Source organism: Glossina fuscipes, unplaced genomic scaffold (assembly GCF_014805625.2).
Source record: "Glossina fuscipes isolate IAEA_lab_2018 unplaced genomic scaffold, Yale_Gfus_2 3, whole genome shotgun sequence".
NCBI lineage: Eukaryota > Metazoa > Arthropoda > Insecta > Diptera > Glossinidae > Glossina > Glossina fuscipes.
In genome coordinates this window covers 11,962,255-11,980,068 of record NW_023998417.1, presented here as the reverse complement: position 1 = coordinate 11,980,068, position 17,814 = coordinate 11,962,255, and the positions used below count along the sequence as shown (strand labels likewise).

The window sequence follows — 17,814 nt, the reverse complement described above, 5'->3', positions numbered from 1 at the left end:
TCGAAAATTTTTCTATGTTTTTTTTTATTATTTTGTTAAAACCGCGGCAGTTTCTCAATAAAAATGACGCTTATAACATTGATGCTAAGAACTTAAAGCGCGAAAGAGAACGAAATGCGAATATTGTCTGATGGCGAGAAGCTAGCAAAAAAAAAAAAAAATGCTTTTTAAAAATGTCGACTTTTCTCTTAACTGTAATTATTTTTTCATTAGTTAAACTCCGCGAACTTCGCAACGAATGTGGCGGAAACATGTGCAATTCATACATATATTGGAACGTTTGTAGTTAATATGCTTTTGAAAATTTCTTTGGACAAAATTGAAGAAACTTCAATTTATTACCGAATTAAAGGCTAAAGGCACACTTTGTTTGCCTTTTTCTGACTTCAAACACAAATTAAGCACGAGTCTGACATTTACGCATCATGCATGCGTTACAGATGTTTGTCTCTTTACCATAAAATGGCGAAAAATCGATAGCAACTAGTTTATTAGATTAGTTATTTTTTCTCATCAGCTTAAATGTGTGAAAAAGACGACACGACTTTGCATATATTTTATTATTATAATATTAAGGGCAAATTTTAAAATAAAAAGTTTTCTGATTGAAACAAATTTCTTCACACAAACATGTTTAAAATTCCTATAGTTTGGGGTAAAAGTTGAAAATGATGCAATTACAACGGAATATTGATGGAAACTATCTGGAAGATATATTTTTTATTTATGGTATAAATTTTTACATCATTTAAAAATAGTTTATAACTTTGAAATTTAGTAAAGTGAGAAAAATTTCACATATGTATATTTTTTTTGGAATGGATTTTTTGGCGCAATTGAAACGAGATAACAAGAGTGGTCTAAATGCCTTCGCACTACTTTTTCTTGCTAATAAATCATATATTACGTTCCTTTTTTTTGGGCATATTTTGAGGAGAGTAAGTCATCTGCTCTCTTCGACAACTGAATTGTTTGCAAGAGCGTTAGTTGTTTTTAATAACAATCTTACCAAAAATTCAATCTATATTTTTTTATTAGTAGTATTCATTATGTACCCTTGTTCATTTGATGTACAGGCAAGATCACGTGAACAATTTGATTGATCTCTCACACTACAAAAAACGCCAACTGGTTTATACCGATTCATTGTGTCTCTTTTATGTTACGATTCCCGCCTAGGAATCTCGTGTTGTTTTCATTCATTTTATATAATATATTAAAATATCAGATCAAAGTAATTTCGATTTGCCACATTGTTGTTGTTGGCGTTGTTGTAATTTAATCAGCAATATTTATAACAACCAGCGAGCATATCGTCTTGTTTACTTACGTAGAATGTGTTCAATTACGATCAGTTAGTTACTGAATTAAAGAGTCAGAGAGCGGTCACATTTTTCGTCTTGTTCCATATTTCTGGCATTAAAAATTTTGTAAAAATAAAGAAATAAAACTTAAAATATGGTCATTAACTTTGCAGCTGGACCGGCTAAATTGCCAGAGGAGGTATGAGAATACATGCGTACGTTCATAGCTTACATATATAGTTCAATAAGTTTTATTCTTTTGCTCTTAGGTTCTGAAAGAGGTTCAAACCTCGCTATTGAACTGTCATGGTACAGGCATATCTGTTATGGAAATGTCTCATCGTTCCTCTACGTACGAAAAAATCCAAAAAGATGCTATTAAATGCCTTCGCGAAATTCTCAATGTGCCCTCCAATTACAAAGTTATCTTAATGCAAGGTGGCGGTACAGGGCAATTTGCTGGTGTAGCTTTCAATCTGCTAGGTCGCACTGGAGTTGCCGATTATGTTGTTACTGGTTCATGGTCAGCGAAAGCTGCCAAAGAAGCCGCCCAATACGGCAAGGTAAACATGGTTTTGCCTAAAGTCGCTAAATACACGTCAGTGCCGCGTTTTGAAACGTGGAAACTGGATCCTCATGCCGCTTACGTTTATTACTGCGATAATGAAACCGTCGACGGTGTTGAATTTGATTTTGTTCCAGAAATATCGAACGGTATACCGCTAGTCTGTGATATGTCTTCAAATTTCCTGTCGCGTAAAGTCGACGTCAGTAAGTACGGCGTGATTTTTGCGGGAGCCCAGAAAAATATTGGCCCAGCTGGCATTACAGTGATTATTGCACGCGAAGATCTTCTTGGTCATCAGATGAAAGAGACGCCGTCAGTTTTGAATTACGCTTTAATGGAGAAAAATGATTCCCTACTAAATACGCCGCCTACTTTTGTGTAAGTTTCTGCGTTTTATTCAATTACTTAATAAGCTTTTTTTATTACATAGCACATGTAATAATCTGTAATCAACAAAATCTTGTGAAATAGTTTTAAGTCTACGCTTTACAAAATTTATATTTTTAATGCATCAGATAAGACGAATTTTATTGTCCATTATTATTAATCGCAACCACCTGTAGTTTATTTATTTACTAATTTATTAATTTTTTTTTTTTTTTTTGCAGAATTTACGTGATGGGTCTTGTATTCCAATGGATTAAAAGAAATGGAGGCTTGGAGGGCATGGCAAAAAATTCTCATCAAAAATCGCATTTAATCTACAGTATAATCGATCAATCGAATGGTTTCTATTATTGTCCGGTTGAGAAAAATGTTCGTTCGCGCATGAACATACCATTCCGAATTGGTAGCACTCAAGGTGTGGAGACTTTAGAGAAGGAATTCCTGCAAAAGGCCGAAGCCGAAGGCATGATCCAATTAAAAGGCCATCGTTCAGTTGGAGGTATCAGAGCATCTATTTACAACGCCGTTACATTAGAAGAAACGCAAAAATTAGCTAAACTTATGATAGCATTCTATGAAAGCCACAAGAAATAAATTTTTATTTAATTATGAACGGAGAGATATTTAATTTTTCATATCCAAAAGTTTGTTCAAATTAATTTAGCAGCTCTAAATATCTCATCCAAACAATCCTCCAGGTACTGGTTTGTTCCACGTAGATTATCTATTACCTTTTTTGCCCACACAAAATATTCTTTACGACGTTCCTAAATATATGAGAAATATGAATTCAATTAAATTAAAAAAAAAAAAAACAAGGAAAATTATATTCGCTTTGAAACGAATTTTGCATAAATACCACCTGCAACAGATGGTTATAATATAACAAAAACTGGACACAATCTTCGGATTAAGGCAAACATTTTAGATATTCATAAACGACTTGCGAAACGTATGCTTATAGACGTTTTTTGACAACTTTTTAAGACAAACTTTGCAGGATAAAGAACTGATAAGGATCTGACGCGTTTCGCTGTGCATATTCGTTGCCGATCATTCTTTGCGATGGCGATAACTGGTTAGTGGTTAATGGTGGTTAGACCAAAAAAATCATTTTAGTTTTGATTTTTCATTCTACAAACCTCATTCCATCCTACAGGCAAAGATACTTGCAGATCTCTTAAATTGTCCAATTTATCGGCCAGTTTTACTAATTTTGCCTTTGGACTGCAATTTGCAGCGTTTTCTATTTGCAATCTTTTACGTTCCTCCTTAGCTAAAGATTTATCATCCGTTACTTCGCGCACAATTCCACATATTTCGGTACCAAACTTGTCCTAAAATGTTCACATCAAAACAAATCAAACACAAAAAAAAAAAAAAATGCAGAACGCAAACCTCGATTTCTTTAAAAGTAGTGTCGGTATCTTCAACAGTGTCGTGCAAAAGAGCGGCCATTAGAACAGTTTCATCACCAACGTGAGCTTCTGTGCTCAAAATTGTAGCCACATTTATTGGATGATTAATATAAGGCGTCTGCTTAGTATCTTTACGTCTTTGGTTAGCATGCTTCCGAGCAGCAAATTGTAAACATTGCATAAATTTCCAAGAGGGTGCCATTACAATAAAAAAAAAAGAATGTCAGCTGAAAACAGTTCCTGTTGTGTACCTACGATACGATAGAGAACACGCGCATGGAGCACGTTAACCAAAAAACTATAAATTCAGCTTCAGCCGAATTTCACAAATCCTACTTTAGAAAAATGTAAGTAACATGCACTGCCATGATTGATTACGCCTACCAATCAAACAAACAAGCATGTTCAATTTCTTTCATCTTAATCGACGCTGTGCCTTCATTCCGTTTCTTAAGACTTTTAATACATTTAGTCGTCAAGACAAGAAAGCAAAGGTACTGTGAAAAAGTTCAAGCTAAAGTGGGAAGCGAAAGCATAAACTATCTAATGTAATTAGTATGTATCCCATTGAAACTTTACATTAAATAAGAATCGTACTTATTCAATTCGCTACAAACACTTATTTATGTTATAGTTTTTCTTTCAACAATTTAAAGCGGCAATGAATGAAGATAGTTCTGTTGTCTTATAATAAAAAATTAGATTTATTTTTTTTTTTTGGTATGTTGAACGGAGATGGACTAAGCCAATAGATTTGTGGCTTATGTGTCCAAATAATAAAATTAGATTTATAGTTTAACTTTTAATAACCTGAGTAAAAAGTTATATACGATATTTGGTATTGAGAACAAACGCACAGGGTTTCATTGTAGCGGATTATGGTAATTTCTATAAAGAAAAAAAATTATTTTTGTCATAAAAACTAGACTAGAGAGTGAAAAAGCGAAAAAAAGTCATATGTGATTTTTTGTCGATCAGCTCATTTGAACATGTTAAATTTTTCTAAAATCAGAAAAATCAAAAACCTCCTCATCAATGTTACGTAATGAAAGAAGCAAGAATATGCGCTAACGAAACATTATTTTACATCTCTGCGTGAGAGATGACCAGTAAATAGTTATTTTTCCAACTTGAACCGAAAAAGGGTGCTTAGAAGGAGAAAACAATTTGTATATAGTTGCGTTCCTTACTTACTCATTGCAGAAATTGATGTGTTTTGGATATATATTCGTTACTCGTCACTTTTTCGAAGTTTTAAGTCTGTCCTTGTCTGTGATACGCGTATTGCTGTAGATATATATCTACAAGAGACTTCACGGGTCGTGTTTGTATTGTTTATTTATCAAGTTAGTCGTTAACATATGTGAAAAAGTTCTCTTGGTGATCACTTGGAACATTTGATATCGTCTTTATAGTAAAAATTAATTTTCTTTCGATAGCTAAAAGCAATTTTTTTTCGATTTTATAAAAGTTTCATCAATTTTTGGTGAGTATGCATCACATTGTATGTAGTTGATATCATATGATATAATGGATTTAATGGAAATTCATAAGAATTATTTCATAACTGAAAGGTGAAATCAAAGTCATTTCTAACAGTTTGCTATTGTTGTTTACTGCGATTAATTTCGGTTGATGTAGAGTAATAAAAACAAGATGAAGAGATGATTTTTTTAATATGATATATGATTAGAGTGACCAAAAGTTTTGTTTTCTTATAGTGCATAGCGGGAACGAAATATATTGTTTTTGTTTTTACCGTCGTTTGGTACCGTAACCAATCAAAAAAAAAAGTCGGAAAATAGCCCCATTAGGCAAATTAGTAATTAAATCAAGCTGTTGTCTGTAAATTGTACATATAAAATAAAAACATATTCAATACTAAATTATAATGAATAATAATAAATAATAATAATTAAAAGTGTTATTGCTGTAAATGCATTTTTGGCAATAAATAGCAGAAAGCTTAATAAAATCGACCCAATTGTATTACCAAAAATTTGGTTAGGAACAAGCAAGCACCTTTTGTTTACATAACTTGATGAACTAACTCATCTATTCTCAGATTAGTATTTGAAGTATTGTGATATAAACACACACTTGATATCTTTGTTCAGTCCGTCAGCAGTCAATTTATAAAATTTTTCATAGTTACGCAGTATGTGACTTTAGTTTCAGGTTTGGTATCATTTGCATATAAATTGGACAATTTTACTTTCCACTCCTCCCTGGTTCAGAGCCATTAAATTTGCTGATATTACCGCGATCAAATAAATCATTAACATTTTCGGGTTCTCGGTAAAATACGAACTAAAATAAAACATTTATCTGAGGACCCCATTTGTTAATTTTGGAAAAATATTGTTTCCTCCAGATTCAATTCGACATTTCTGCTTGCTAATTCATGGATTGATGTATAAGATAATCTTGATAGTAAAGATTGAGTTTTTAAACGTTTCCAAATGATTTGCATTAATGTCTAACACCCATGAAACTATGTTAGTGAGGCTATATAGTTTTGATCAAAGTAAAATTTTGAGTTATTTTGGTCATGTCGCACTCTCAAGACTTAACATGTAATGGAAATATAAGACAGTTGAAAGTACATCGATTCCTTTGTTTCTAGAAACTGAAAACCAGACTCAAACAACTTGTGTTCTTTATGTGTTTGTGAAGCTTTGGCCAATTTTCGGATGTCAACACTAATCTAAGTAAAAGGGGAAAAAGTAACAAGTTGTTACTAGTTATGTCTAAAGTTGAACTCATTGGTTTTTATTTTTTGGGAAATTTGATGATTAATATAAAATGCAAAAGAACACGAAACGCATCGATTTAAGCGTGTCTTTTCCGTCTGTTTGTCTGTCATGTTTTCATGTACCTTCGCGGTCTGCCTACAAGCCGTAAATTTTGAAATGTTCTCACGAGTTTTAGTATGTTCATGTTTCTTGAATTCCCTGCTAAAGTGATCTTATAAACTTTACATTTTAATCAAGTCTAACGATGATGAAAACTACTGATGCAGAATAACGATTTATCACATCAATTTTCGGATTCCTTCCTAGGTGAAGGTTTTCCTTATGTAGCAAGATTGTTTAATTTATCGCTGTTTTCGTATGAAAGTAAACGAAGAAGTATAAATCTTTTAATACAAAACTTATACCAGTTCGGCGTGCTTGGATTCTTCTGCAATAAGGGTTCTGCTGCAAAGCAAATATTTAAATGAAGGTGTCATTTTTAATAATCCATGAAAAAAACATATGATTAGTGTAGTATCTTTAATAGTCGGCTGTAGTCGGTTTAATTTTATCTAGCTACACGCGCACTTGATCGAGTTATTCAGGTACTTGAAATGTAAGAAAAAGTTAACGCCTTTTATTAATTATTATTACTTATTATTTTTATAATTATTATATTTCGTTTAATCATTATACAGTTGAATGAGCCTAAAAAGCCAGAACAAACAAATGTTCAAAGTAATGTTTTCGTTTGAATATGTGTTTGCGGTCATCCCTATTTACCACCACAGTCATGAAATGCCGTTTTCGTATTTCTTCTCTTTCGCTTTCAACGTTTCTGCAAAGCGAAAGTAGAGAGTGAGAATAATAATAATAATAGAGTAATAAAAGCAAGAGCAAATAATAGAGCATTCATTGCAATACAAATGAGTGAATGATTGTTTGGTGTAACTCTTGGCCGATTTTAGTTGTGCATAACATTTATCTTGCTTGGTCGTTGTAAAGTGCTTGCGCCCAAGTTTTTTTTCAGTCTTACCGTCTAGTTTGCTAAGCAAGTCGTGAAAAGAACATTTGTCAAAGTTGTTAATAACCGTCATTTTCTATTTACATTTTGTATTAAAATATTTGATTTGTAAAAGAACACGATAAAAATAATAAACATTTTATCAAAGTTACGAGTTCTAAACGTCCTTAAATGGGCATTTAAGTCCAGAACCAAGTACATTTGTGTCGAAAGCTCCTATTATCCAATAGGAAAGATTTGTATCAACGCTACGCCTAGAGAGTTTAATAAACAAAAGCAAATTTCGACTCAAACACGTTCTTTACGTTTGCAACAAATTAAAATGGTTCAACCAACCACTTTCGATGTTCCACCAAAGCTAAAGGTAATTAAGGAAAATCAGCAACAAGAGATGTCCAGCTTTATAAAATTCTTGTAGAGCTTAGAGAAATACCTCTACGTGATTAGTTGCTGTTTGATGTGGATTCAATATTAATTTTCATTCAACCAAAAATTAATTTGAAATTCTTTTAATTAAAAGAAATTTTTTAACAAAAATTATGCAATTTTGATGCATTTAGAAAAAAAAAAGAAAAAAAACTAAACGATATAAAAATTATAAAAAGAAAATTGCTAAGAGATGGTTTGTCGGACGCTTTGAATTCTTCGCGTAATTTGAATACTCTTTTATTCTCTTTCTTGTTTGAAAAATCTCAGAAATATGATTATTTTCGGAGAGAAAGAAAACTCAAATGAAATATAAATTACGTATACGTCATGTGTGTTAGCTGTTTTGTGTACATTTTAATAGAGAGAGAGAGACAGAGAGAGAGAGAGAGAAAGAGGAAAGAAAGAGCTGTAATGCAACTCAAAAATAAACAACAGCATTGTGAATTCATCAATGTTCTTTTGAAACGATTTATAAATTTGTTTTTAAATTTTAATGTAGTATAGAACTTTTGCTTATTACTGTAGAAATGCTTATAGTTTCTTAATAAGATCTTTAGTTATATGCAGTGTGTGCCAATTTAAAGTTGGCGTAGGCGGTTTTCAATAGCGTTACATATATTGTCATGATTAAAATTTCTAATACTGTGAGTGATCGAGTCACAAGAAAGCTTTCTTTTTTTTTTTTTTTTTGTTTAGGAAGGAGAATATCCTCAAATGATGGCTGCTATTGCAGAATCTCAACTACAACACATGTGTTCTTTGCAATTTGATGGCCCTGCTCCTCATGTGCGTTTATCTGGCATTATTTGTACAATCGGTCCGGCCTCGGCCAGCGTCGAAATGCTGGAAAAAATGATAAGTACCGGTATGAATATCGCTCGCTTGAATTTTTCCCATGGCTCACACGAGTATCACGCGGAAACGATTAAAAATGTTCGTCAGGCAGCGAAGTGTTATTCGGAAAAAGTCGGCTATGACTATGCAGTAGCAATCGCTTTGGACACAAAAGGTCCAGAAATTCGTACAGGTTTAATTGAAGGCAGCGGTACAGCCGAGGTAGAATTAAAGCGCAATGAAACAATTAAACTGACCACAGATAAGACTAACGCTGATAAATGTACCAAAGATCTACTCTATGTAGACTACGAGAATATCGTGAAAGTAGTTAAACCGGGTAACCGTGTCTACGTCGATGATGGCCTAATTTCTTTGGTGGTGAAAGAAGTTGGTAATGATCATTTGATTTGTGTAATTGAAAACGGAGGATTACTGGGTTCGCGGAAAGGTGTTAACTTGCCTGGCGTACCAGTCGATTTACCAGCCGTCTCAGAAAAAGATAACAAAGATTTAATATTTGGAGTTGAACAAGAAGTGGACATGATTTTCGCGTCCTTCATACGTGATGGTAATGCTATAACTGAGATACGCAAAATTTTGGGCGAAAAGGGTAAAAATATTAAAATTATATCTAAAATTGAAAATCAGCAAGGTATGCACAATTTGGATGAAATTGTGGCCGCTAGCGATGGCATAATGGTAGCGCGCGGTGATTTGGGTATCGAAATTCCGCCAGAAAAGGTTTTTCTTGCTCAAAAATCCATTATTGCTCGCTGCAATAAAGCTGGAAAGTCTGTCATATGTGCAACACAAATGCTAGAATCAATGATTAAAAAGCCAAGACCCACTCGTGCTGAAATTTCTGATGTTGCCAATGCCGTTTTGGACGGTGCAGATTGTGTCATGCTGTCGGGGGAGACAGCGAAAGGAGAATATCCTTTGGAATGTGTTCTAACTATGGCAAAGATATGTAAAGAAGCAGAGGCTGCTTTATGGCACCGGAATCTTTTTATCGATTTGGTGCATGCAGCCCAACCATCTATAGATGCCGCTCATGCCGTGGCCATTGCTTCAGTAGAGGCAGCCTCAAAAGCTTTAGCTGCAGCTATTATAGTTATAACTACCACTGGTAAATCGGCGTACCTGATCAGCAAATACCGTCCACGTTGCCCTATTATTGCTGTCACCCGTTACCCTCAAACAGCCAGGCAAGCGCATTTGTATCGAGGTCTGGTACCTTTAGTATATAAAGGTAAGCAAACTTTTATTACAAATATATCTAAATTGCTAGTGGATCAAAACATATCAGTATATTAGACTCTTTGAAAATATTTTGACAATTGCGACCTATTCGCCGGTTGAATACAAACATACGTTGATAGACATGCAGTGATTGTGATTTGTTTGATACTTATTACTTGCATGTTACGTGTTCTGTTCACCTAATCTTCTAATTTCTATTTTACAGAACCGCCTCTTAGTGATTGGCTCAAAGATGTCGATGTGCGTGTGCAATTCGGTCTACAAATTGGTCAAAAGAACGGTTTTATTAAGACGGGAGATCAAGTAGTCATTGTCACTGGCTGGAAACAGGGATCCGGTTTTACGAATACTATGCGCATTGTGTATGTTGAAGATAAACAAAAAAAAGAAGAAAAAGAAAACAAATGCAAATGAATGAATGAATTGATGTAATGAAAATTTGAATGTATCCTTGTATGAATGAGATATGTGCGCTTGAGTGTGTTTCCTCTTATGTGAACAATTTTTACGTTTCCCTAATATTATTTAAATATATGTATATATATATTTTTTTTACAGTAATGTCCAGTAACATTGATGATGCCAAGCAGTAATTTTCTAAAAATCGGCAAAAGTAACCATGGGGTCTTCTCTAATCATGTACTGCAATTATTTATAATCACTTAAGAATATGCGGTACTTACATTTGACAGAAAATGGCAGTTTTCATAAAGTGTAATTAATTATCATCCCCGAAAAATGAACTCGCTTCTAAATATTACATTTTACATATTACAAATGATTCTGTTAATAAAAACCCCATGTTTATAATGCTGAAATGATATCTTTTTGTCTCGGACTCATTTGTGCACTTATTTACTTTGGTAAAATAATATTTCGATTTGGCCCCACCCCTATAGATATAGAATAAATATATAGTTTCGGTATTATTTCAGTTTTCATAAAATTCAAAAATTTGAATAACTTCATTCAACAAAACAAATGAATATTTTATAAAACTAAGAAAAAAAGTTTTGCGTAAGCATTCAAGAAAAAAAATTAACAAAATTCTTTGTATTAAAAAATTGGCTAAAAATGGCTGAAGTATCTGGAATATTGTGCGAGGAAAGTACTCATTTGGAGAACACCTGCCGCTTGGATTTTACCCGACGGGCAGCGCATCATCGCCTAACTAGTATCGCTTGCACAATTGGTGCCGGTTCTCGTAATGCGAACACCTTGAAAAGAATGATAATGAATGGAATGCGAATTGCGCGTTTGAATTTATCTCATGATTCACTTGAGATTCATGCCGAGACTATGAGGTTAATACGTGAGGCAAGTGAGGCGGCTTCAAAAGAGCTAGGCTATTTAGTACAAGCGGCTATTGCCTTGGACACGAAAGGCCCTGAAATACGAACTGGTCTTCTGGAGGGCAATCCTAATCTTGAAGTAGAAATAAAAGTAAACGACAATCTCCGTTTATCTATAAATCGCGATCTAATGGATAAGGGCAACAGAGAGTGCATTTATGTCGACTATCCTAACATTATCAATGTAGTCCAGCCCGGTATGTTGGTCTTCATTAACGATGGCTCGCTAAAGTTGATCGTTAAAGAAGTCGGTGTTGATTGCATAACATGTCAAGTGGAACGTGGGGGTATGCTAGGTTCGCATAAGAAGGTTAATTTACCAGGGGCCACCGTAGATTTGCCAGCTGTCTCCGAAAAGGATATCAACGACTTGAAGTTCGGCGTTGAAAATAATATTGACATGATATTTGCATCCGCTATGAGAAACCAAGACGCAGTTAACGAACTACGTGACATTTTAAAGGAAAAGGGTAGAGAAATCAAAATTATTTCTAAAATAGATTGTTTGCAGGGACTAGAGTCGATTGATAAGATTCTCAACGCTTCGGACGGCATATTATTTTCTCGTAATGACGTTGCTATTGAAATACCCTCGGCGAAAGTGTTTCTAGCTCAGAAAGCCGTCCTAGCCCGATGCAACAGAGCTGGTAAGCCGGTGATTGTCGCTTCTGAGTTGTTAGAGTCGATGCGGTATAAACTTCGACCAACACGAGCGGAGATCTGCGATTTAGGTAATGCCGTTTTAGATGGAGCTGATTGTGTTATGTTGTCAAGCGAGACCGCAGTTGGCCGCTACCCGGTACAAAGTGTACAGATGTTGGCCAACATAGTTCAAGAAGCCGAAAGTGCTTTATGGTACAAAAATATTTTCCAGGACTTGTTAGATCGCAATCCTTCTTCAATAGACGCGGCTCATTCAGTGGCCATTGCGGCTGTAGATGCATCACGTAAAACGTTGGCATCCGCCATTATTGTATTGACGACTTCAGGTCGATCAGCCCACTTAATGGCACGATATAAACCTAGATGTCCCATATTGGCCGTTACTCGTTGTAATCGATCTTTTCGACAATGCTTTCTTTACCGTGGCATTGTACCCATGTTGTACTCAGGTTTGTGTCCCCTTTCAATTGCTTTCTATTATTGTCATCATTATTATTATTTTCAACATAAATAAAACGTAAATAGAACTCCCAAATACGGACTGGTTGGCCGACATCGATGCTCGTATACAATATGCTATGAATATTGCTAAGCGCATTAATATCATTAAGACTGGCGATACTGTAGTTATTGTAAGCCCCTGGAAGGATGGAAGTGGGTTTACTAACACGATGCGTTTAGTATATGCTTTCTACGAACAAGAAGATTTTGATTGCATATTCAAAACAGATCAGAAAGCAAGCAAAAAAATTTATCAATAAATGTATACATGTTATATGTTTAAGTTTAAACATAGCTGAAAAGGTTCCGCCGTATACGTGTAGACAAAGATGATTCAAAAATAAATCTTTATATATTACAAGTAAATGAATGATGTATAAAGCAACGATAGAACAAAAATATGAAATCAGATTAAAAAAAAAATGCATCCGATTGTTTTTCAACTTAGTGCTTCATAATGATTGTCCTCGTCCGATTGCTGATGTGCAAGTTGCGATTCCGTTTTCTGTTGATTAATAATATAAGCACCGCTACTACCTTCCGCCGTGACCACAAGCGTAGAGGTATTAGCGTCCCTTTCGTTTAAGGCCCTTATCTCCATTTCGCAAATCAATTGAGATACACGCATCTTCGTTTCGGCTATCAATTTGGGAGACAAAGCTTTTACGCTCGAACTAACACTTTCGAAAAATAAATCTACGTGATTTTTTTCTTTAGGAGAGGATTGTTGTGACATAGAGTTGTTCATGAATTCCATCAGCTCGTTCTTGTTTTTATGAATTTGCATCAATAATTTTATGCCGTCTTTGCGAACTGGCGTGGCTGTATTCGAGTCGACTTCCGTCGGCTTTTGGACGCCCTTTCTGGGACGTCCTGAATTATTTCTAGGTAAAGAGCGTATCAACACATACTCTTCGACATTAGCAAGAGGAACACTTTCTTGTTTACATATTATTTCTACACCGGTAAAATTTTCACCCGAAACTTGATCAGTTTGTTCGTATTGAAAATGTTCAGTTATCGTCTCTGTGTCTGCCCTGAAAATCATGTTAAAGTCAGTCAAAGCAATTTAAACTTTCTGCGAAATAAACTGGCACTTACTCTTCGATGTAATCGTCACCAACTCCCATTTCCGATTCATCAGGGGAGTCCGCAGAAGTATTAACTTTCTTGCGTTGCTGATAGTATTTGCTGCGCTCTTGGCGAATACTAAGATTTTGACGAGCAGCTCCTTCCCCTTTGTTGACCAATATTTGCAAATTACGTGCATGTTTACTAGTGCGTTCATGCCTCTGCAAATGACAACGATTGCAATCTAGTCGACACTGACATGCCCGACAAAATGGTTTGTTCCGATCATCTTCGCATCGCGCTAGCCATGGTGAAAACACGCTCACCCATTTTTCACAGAATTTCTGCGAATATTTTAGTTTAGATTGATTAGGTGTGCCGCGCTCTACTTTAACGTTCGTATTTGATTCGCTTTTTACTTTACTGTCTTTCCTAAAAAATGAAAAACGCAATTGTGCCGAAAATAGTATGATTTTGCACGAAATAGTATGCTCCCGCATGCAATGCTGGCTGTAAATGCAACAAAGGCATAGTCGCGCCACAAAATTATCCCTGGACAAACTTACCAATCGGGATCGGAAGGATCGTCAACGTAATTCATTTTTTAACGAAATTTAATTATTAATTTGATGGACAAATTTTTCGCCGCTTATGTAGTTTAATATTGTACAAAAAGTGCTAAGGTACTGTGTCGATTTATTACACTAGCTATCAATTTGATCGAAATCAACGTTGTTCAGAAGGTTGCCACATAGTCATCAAACAACATTAAACAAGAAATTTTATGATGAAAATGAAATTAATAAATAAAATATATTAAGCTCACTACTTTTTATCAAAGCCTTCGTTAATTTATTCAAATAAAGCGAAATGAAATGTAGACACAAAAGGAAATAAAATATTTCATTTATTTGTATTCATTGTGTGTGTTTGTAAAGTGCTGGAAAACTTATTTTTCAACTATGCAAGCTACAATTCTTACGCTGCCGTTGGTATGTAGCAATTAGCCTTTGCTTCATATCAGCAATTACGACAATCCTTATACAATGTTGTAATTTTCGATTTTGTTCTATTCCTATATTGCAATTTTTCAAGACACAAACCAAGCGTCCCCTGCAACTAATGGTTGCAAATGTTCGGGATTTTTCGGGGAAAGTAGTGATTTTGAAATGCATATATGAAATAACGCTTTTGAAAATGTGATATTTGAACGAAATATTTCTCAAGTTATTTCTAAAAATATTTATATTCTACCTAAGTTGTTCAGAAAGACTGAAGGTAGGCACAGCTTTCATTATGCCAATTAAAGCTTGTCTGTCTTTTTGAACTTTGTCCACGTGCTCGTATGTTTAACCAACAGGTCGCACTTTTTCAAACATTTCGACGAAATTTTGTACGCAGACTATCCCAGGGATGAATTCTATTGAGAATGGATTGAATCGCATCACTTCAACGATCAGTTGAAAGAGAAGTGCAACTTATAATATAATATAATAAAATAATATAATAGTTGACGACGAAAATCGGAAGAAAATAGTATTTTGGTAGATTTGGCGGAAGCATTTTTGGACCGACTTTCATATGAACATCAGGATTTCGAACTTTATAAAAGTTCGTCTGAAAAATAGGCAGTTATGGGGCGTTAAATGGAGTGCGATTTTTAGTATACCATGATGAAAGTAAGTAAAGTATAGGATTAGATGATGTGATGTAGAATATTTCGAACTTGCCTTATTAGCTTCTGGTAATATGTTAAGTTGGCTGTATTTGGCAACGTTAGCATAAAAACAGTATAAATTTTGTTGATTGAAAATGGGTAAAATTTTAGCCTTTTTTATCCCAAATTCTTAAATGTGTAACAGTTTTCGAATACTATAAGCAATGAAAATGTGTGGACAATTGGAAACGCATCAAAGAGACAAGGAAGGTATCAAGTAAGCACTTTAATTAGCTAAATAAACATAAACAATATAAGTAAAATGTTTACTGTTATATACATGAACGACGCAGTAAATCTCATAATAGCAAAATAAAAATAAAAAAGCTTCGCAAGAATTTGGCACAGTTGAAGCACCCACGGCAAAAATTTTGTGCTCGTTGGGAAACTGAATTTCCCTGGCTTAAAGCAGATCGCATATATGAGTCGATAGGGATATGTATGGTGTGCAGAACAGATTTAGTCTGCAAGAAAAGTCATTTGGAACGTCATGAAAAGTCCCTTAAGCACACGCAATTGCAGGAATTAGAAAACGCTGTTACCGAAAATGTTCAAGTGACGAAACATCCTGAAAGTCAATATTTGGAAGACTAGTAAGTATATTGCATTTAACATGGACACAAAAACTCCCCCATTTAATGTTGCGTAACTGTTTGTGCAGTTGCTACGAAAACGCGAAAGATTGCAATGAGAACATAAAACTTAACAGAATTGGAGCCGTACCTGCCAAAGTTGTGAAACTTCTTCAAGCAGAAAAACCTGAAATTAGCCCAGGGCGAAGCAATTTGGCAAGAAATAAACTCGCAGCTGTCAGAAGGTCACTCCTATCAAAAACCAATCGCTTAAAATTATTAAATCGCATTGATAAAGAGCGACAGGATTTGGGTAAATACTTGCGAACACAACGAACGTCAGATATATCGCATATGCTGAGTACAATCGTTCCTCAAAAAGACAGTTTTGACTTGTTCTTTGAATCAATGAGCTGCACAGTAAGAGCATTGCCGCCTAAATTGGCGGCGGAGGTTAAAAGCCGTGTCTCTCAGCTTGTAGCAGAGTTTGAATTGCGAGCAATTCTTGAACGCGAGTCTTTCGAAAGTGCATCTGCAAATTGAGGGAATGATATCGAGCTTTCTCAGAATTGTATTACATATCTACTGTATACATTTATCTATACATTTCTATATATGTATGCATTTGTTTTGTTTTTTTTTTTCTTCAAAAAGATAGTATTATTATTATTATAATTAATATAGCCAGAAAAATATATTCAAAGACTAAAATTTTAAAGCATCTGAGGCTATCGGGTTTATTAATGGATGTCGAAGGAGCAAGATGAGTTACACGCAGTCGTAAATGTTTTGAAACTGAATCACCTAGGCAGGCAAAACGATGTGCATTTAATATGAGTGCCTGGACGTTCGGGTTTTAAAGGCAACGAAAGGGCTGACTTGTTTGGCTAACAGAGAGACCGGGAGGACCTGATAGCTTCTGAAGCTTTCCGTGGTGTACCTAGAAGCCATATGGCAATGGGCACAGAAGAAATCAGATTGCCATTGGAAGCAGGGCAACGGTAGGCAAAAAGATTCGTAAAATCTTGCGGGATGGCACATAAACTGCTGTAACTAAGAAGACGATCATCGTTTAGTCGCAGACCTCATGTGTTCAGCGAGCTTTTCGCTAAAGTTAGCCGGCCATCATGTAGTGCTCCGAACATAAGAATCATAAAACTGGAGGGCTAGGGACACCAGCGAGCACAATAGATCTTCTAGGCCGCGATGCGGATTGCCCACGCAATTAACAATAATAAATGTTCGTATAAATTAAAATACTTAACATCAATTGTCAAATCAAAGAACTAAAAAAAATGTTCAAGCGCCTTTTGCCGAAAGTGACACGTACACTATTTAAACTCCAAAAATTTTCCCCTTCAGAATTTTTTTGAGTGGAAATGTTAACCATTTTTATTGGCTCAGTCTAGTTGGTCTTAACCAAAAGGAAAAAGATTGTAAGATGTAATCCCCGACAAGAGGGCCACACGGGCATGGATAGCTAGGGACCTGAACATTTCAAAAATAAAGTTACTGCAGCATCCCAAAAAAAGTGTTTTTTTGACAATTCTTTGCATCAAAAGCAAGAGGATTTTAAGCATATTTTTACATATTCAAAAAAATAACATTTTTTTGGTAACTTACCCACTCCATTCGAGGCATATTCAATTTGAGGAGCACGTTGGAACTAGTTGGTGCTCAATTGAATCTAAAAAGAAAGAAGGAAAAATCAATTAACCTGTATATCTACAGCTGTTGGTAACAGTATGTGGAAAAAGAAGCAGATGCAACAAAATGTCCAAATTTCCAGCAAAAAAGCAAACTTTCATTATAATAAATCATTTTTAAATGATAATAAAAAAATAAAAATTACGTTCCAAGCATTTGGTAACAAATTCCAGTAAAAATATTGAAAAGTGGAAAATCCTTTTTATAGGAAAATCATATTTTTAGAAAAACGCATTTAAAAAGTCTTGAAAGTCTTGGTTATAGAT

General features: G+C 34.8%; 6 protein-coding genes across 11 annotated transcripts; 4 read left to right on the top strand and 2 right to left on the bottom strand.

Moving 5' to 3' along the window:
• Positions 1-1,246: 1,246 nt before the first annotated feature.
• Positions 1,247-2,872, top strand: LOC119634961 (probable phosphoserine aminotransferase). Its single transcript, XM_038029419.1, has 3 exons — positions 1,247-1,503; positions 1,574-2,250; positions 2,481-2,872. Exons 1-3 carry the CDS (start codon positions 1,459-1,461, stop codon positions 2,851-2,853), a joined length of 1,095 nt encoding a protein of 364 aa, XP_037885347.1. The 5' UTR covers positions 1,247-1,458; the 3' UTR covers positions 2,854-2,872.
• Positions 2,873-2,887: 15 nt separating this feature from the next.
• On the bottom strand, positions 2,888-4,397 carry LOC119634963 (guanosine-3',5'-bis(diphosphate) 3'-pyrophosphohydrolase MESH1). Of its 3 annotated transcripts, none has more exons than XM_038029421.1 (4): positions 4,062-4,397; positions 3,658-3,928; positions 3,402-3,596; positions 2,888-3,026 (listed from the first exon to the last, which is right to left on the bottom strand). In XM_038029421.1, the coding sequence occupies exons 2-4, from the start codon at positions 3,877-3,879 to the stop codon at positions 2,910-2,912; spliced, it is 534 nt and encodes a 177-aa protein (XP_037885349.1). In that variant the 5' UTR covers positions 3,880-3,928; positions 4,062-4,397; the 3' UTR covers positions 2,888-2,909. The 3 variants fall into 3 exon arrangements, with proteins under 3 accessions (XP_037885349.1, XP_037885350.1, XP_037885351.1); XM_038029422.1 differs by having other exon boundaries at positions 4,275-4,397; XM_038029423.1 differs by lacking the exon at positions 2,888-3,026 and adding an exon at positions 3,091-3,334 and having other exon boundaries at positions 3,658-4,397.
• Positions 4,398-4,863: 466 nt separating this feature from the next.
• LOC119634959 (pyruvate kinase-like) lies at positions 4,864-10,730 on the top strand. 2 transcript variants are annotated; one of them, XM_038029416.1, is made up of 4 exons: positions 4,864-5,163; positions 8,562-9,954; positions 10,171-10,327; positions 10,524-10,730. In XM_038029416.1, the coding sequence occupies exons 2-4, from the start codon at positions 8,580-8,582 to the stop codon at positions 10,534-10,536; spliced, it is 1,545 nt and encodes a 514-aa protein (XP_037885344.1). In that variant the 5' UTR covers positions 4,864-5,163; positions 8,562-8,579; the 3' UTR covers positions 10,537-10,730. The 2 variants fall into 2 exon arrangements, with proteins under 2 accessions (XP_037885344.1, XP_037885343.1); XM_038029415.1 differs by lacking the exon at positions 4,864-5,163 and adding an exon at positions 7,422-7,800.
• A 242-nt stretch (positions 10,731-10,972) lies between these two features.
• Positions 10,973-12,761, top strand: LOC119634958 (pyruvate kinase-like). Its single transcript, XM_038029413.1, has 2 exons — positions 10,973-12,429; positions 12,506-12,761. The coding sequence occupies exons 1-2, from the start codon at positions 11,040-11,042 to the stop codon at positions 12,739-12,741; spliced, it is 1,626 nt and encodes a 541-aa protein (XP_037885341.1). The 5' UTR covers positions 10,973-11,039; the 3' UTR covers positions 12,742-12,761.
• A 60-nt stretch (positions 12,762-12,821) lies between these two features.
• LOC119634960 (protein suppressor of variegation 3-7-like) lies at positions 12,822-14,324 on the bottom strand. Of its 2 annotated transcripts, none has more exons than XM_038029417.1 (3): positions 14,119-14,324; positions 13,583-14,062; positions 12,822-13,518 (listed from the first exon to the last, which is right to left on the bottom strand). In XM_038029417.1, the coding sequence occupies exons 1-3, from the start codon at positions 14,151-14,153 to the stop codon at positions 12,921-12,923; spliced, it is 1,113 nt and encodes a 370-aa protein (XP_037885345.1). In that variant the 5' UTR covers positions 14,154-14,324; the 3' UTR covers positions 12,822-12,920. The 2 variants fall into 2 exon arrangements, with proteins under 2 accessions (XP_037885345.1, XP_037885346.1); XM_038029418.1 differs by having other exon boundaries at positions 13,583-13,984; positions 14,119-14,321.
• A 971-nt stretch (positions 14,325-15,295) lies between these two features.
• Positions 15,296-17,422, top strand: LOC119634962 (protein suppressor of variegation 3-7-like). Of its 2 annotated transcripts, XR_005247003.1 has the most exons (4): positions 15,296-15,486; positions 15,563-15,862; positions 15,931-16,458; positions 16,526-17,422. XR_005247003.1 is itself a non-coding variant. In XM_038029420.1 (3 exons), exons 1-3 carry the CDS (start codon positions 15,434-15,436, stop codon positions 16,382-16,384), a joined length of 807 nt encoding a protein of 268 aa, XP_037885348.1. In that variant the 5' UTR covers positions 15,296-15,433; the 3' UTR covers positions 16,385-17,422. The 2 variants fall into 2 exon arrangements, 1 of the variants encoding a protein (XP_037885348.1); XM_038029420.1 differs by having other exon boundaries at positions 15,931-17,422.
• Positions 17,423-17,814: the final 392 nt, after the last annotated feature.

Coding starts and splice junctions, on each gene's coding strand:
- LOC119634961 (XM_038029419.1), top strand. CDS start 1,459: ATGGTCATTAACTTTGCAGCTGGACCGGCTAAATTGCCAGAGGAG. Junction 1,504..1,573: donor CGGCTAAATTGCCAGAGGAG/GTATGAGAATAC, acceptor TTTTGCTCTTAG/GTTCTGAAAGAGGTTCAAAC. Junction 2,251..2,480: donor AATACGCCGCCTACTTTTGT/GTAAGTTTCTGC, acceptor TTTTTTTTGCAG/AATTTACGTGATGGGTCTTG.
- LOC119634963 (XM_038029421.1), bottom strand. CDS start 3,879: ATGGCACCCTCTTGGAAATTTATGCAATGTTTACAATTTGCTGCTCGG. Junction 3,597..3,657: donor CTACTTTTAAAGAAATCGAG/GTTTGCGTTCTG, acceptor TGAACATTTTAG/GACAAGTTTGGTACCGAAAT. Junction 3,027..3,401: donor TGCCTGTAGGATGGAATGAG/GTTTGTAGAATG, acceptor TCATATATTTAG/GAACGTCGTAAAGAATATTT.
- LOC119634959 (XM_038029415.1), top strand. CDS start 7,759: ATGGTTCAACCAACCACTTTCGATGTTCCACCAAAGCTAAAG. Junction 7,801..8,561: donor ATGTTCCACCAAAGCTAAAG/GTAATTAAGGAA, acceptor TTTTTTGTTTAG/GAAGGAGAATATCCTCAAAT. Junction 9,955..10,170: donor GGTACCTTTAGTATATAAAG/GTAAGCAAACTT, acceptor TCTATTTTACAG/AACCGCCTCTTAGTGATTGG.
- LOC119634958 (XM_038029413.1), top strand. CDS start 11,040: ATGGCTGAAGTATCTGGAATATTGTGCGAGGAAAGTACTCATTTGGAG. Junction 12,430..12,505: donor TGTACCCATGTTGTACTCAG/GTTTGTGTCCCC, acceptor AAACGTAAATAG/AACTCCCAAATACGGACTGG.
- LOC119634960 (XM_038029417.1), bottom strand. CDS start 14,153: ATGAATTACGTTGACGATCCTTCCGATCCCGATTG. Junction 14,063..14,118: donor GATCCTTCCGATCCCGATTG/GTAAGTTTGTCC, acceptor TTGCATTTACAG/CCAGCATTGCATGCGGGAGC. Junction 13,519..13,582: donor GGTGACGATTACATCGAAGA/GTAAGTGCCAGT, acceptor CATGATTTTCAG/GGCAGACACAGAGACGATAA.
- LOC119634962 (XM_038029420.1), top strand. CDS start 15,434: ATGAAAATGTGTGGACAATTGGAAACGCATCAAAGAGACAAGGAAGGT. Junction 15,487..15,562: donor AGAGACAAGGAAGGTATCAA/GTAAGCACTTTA, acceptor TGAACGACGCAG/TAAATCTCATAATAGCAAAA. Junction 15,863..15,930: donor AGTCAATATTTGGAAGACTA/GTAAGTATATTG, acceptor CTGTTTGTGCAG/TTGCTACGAAAACGCGAAAG.